This window comes from Gavialis gangeticus, unplaced genomic scaffold (genome assembly GCF_001723915.1).
Source record: "Gavialis gangeticus isolate Ggan-Ray unplaced genomic scaffold, GavGan_comp1, whole genome shotgun sequence".
NCBI classification, from domain to species: domain Eukaryota; kingdom Metazoa; phylum Chordata; order Crocodylia; family Gavialidae; genus Gavialis; species Gavialis gangeticus.
In genome coordinates this window covers 53470317-53471615 of record NW_017729024.1, presented here as the reverse complement: position 1 = coordinate 53471615, position 1299 = coordinate 53470317, and the positions used below count along the sequence as shown (strand labels likewise).

Sequence of the window (1299 nt, the reverse complement as noted above, 5' to 3'; positions counted from 1 at the left end):
TGATGTGGACATAGTGGTAGCAGTTGGTTGGCTTTTGGATACAATGTGATGGTAATGTGCCCTTTGCAGAGTTTCACAGTGGTGTCCAAGAAATGAATTTGTCATGTGGACTATTCAGGAATCAGTTTGGAGGGATGGATATTATTAAATTCTTTTATTGCTCTCTCTGCAAGTTTGTCCTTAACATCTGATAAAGTAGGCTTTAACCCACCTGCAAAAACTTGTGCCTCTCTGAACCATTTGGTAACTAAGCTGCCACCTTGCCTTGCCTTCTGCCTGATTTCAGACTAACACAGCAAACCATCTCAACTGACAATATCAACCAGAAACCTTGAGGTCTACATATTCTCAAAATTGTCACTTACACATGGGTACATTTAATCTTGAATGTAAACAAGCTTCCTCTTCACTGCTTGCCAGTAGAAGATGAAAAATCAAAGAAATTATTATCTTGTCCTGTTAAACCTGTGACATCTCACTGTCAGCTTTGTGTATTCCATGACTGTGAACTTCAGTGATAGTTGCACAGCTCAATTGTTTTTACTTGTATTTAGCAAATAGTGCTTAAGAGTACTTTGGCACAGTTGAAGTGGGTTGTGGTTTGAAGGCTTACTTTAGCAGTCACTCTGGGGATCTTGTCTTGACAGATGGTGTTCACAATTCAATGTCAATTTTCCCTTCTGTTGGATTTTCAAGTGTGTGTGGTCAGCACCCTTTGCAGTCAGTAGATTTGTCAAATCTCTTTAACTGTCTCAAAGACCATCCACAGCAAATACTCTCTGCTTTTTAGAACATTAATGAAGAGTATGCCTAAGAAACATGAGTAGTCATTGTCTAAATGTGCTTATCTTGAATAGGAAGCCAAATGTTAAAGACTTAGTTTGGGATGTTTTGCTTAAGTACCTCAGCGCAGATTACAAAATGCCTTTTTTACATGTTTATATCATTCATAAACCTATACTTTCATCCTAAATGTCTTATTGAGTAGATTTAAGTGTTGAGTTTGCAGATTACTGTTGAAACCTAACAAGTCCTTTGCTGGACATACACTGAACAGTTGTATTAAAATGTTTGGTTTATACACCTGTGTTCCACTGGTCTCTTTGTAGCCCAAAGCAGCAGCTGCTCCAGCACAATCGCCAGCTACAACTCAGCAATCAAATGCCACCACCACCACCACCACCACCACCACTACAGTTAGTTCTACTACAACAGCTACTGCAGCTCCCACACCAGCTCCAGCTCCTGCCCCAGTTCCTGCTCCTGCCCCCACCCCCACCCCTGCTCCCACCCCTGCCC

The 1299-nt window shown here is 41.2% G+C and overlaps 1 protein-coding gene across 1 annotated transcript in view; it reads left to right on the top strand.

Annotated features, from left to right (window-relative positions):
• Positions 1-1299, top strand: part of RAD23B (RAD23 homolog B, nucleotide excision repair protein) — a gene marked incomplete at its 5' end in the record, with an annotated part of 51550 nt that overhangs the window by 13693 nt on the left and 36558 nt on the right. Inside the window, one exon of the mRNA XM_019517080.1 lies at positions 1110-1284. Within this exon, the coding sequence (XP_019372625.1) occupies positions 1110-1284 (175 nt within the window). The remainder of the gene's footprint in view (positions 1-1109; positions 1285-1299) is intronic.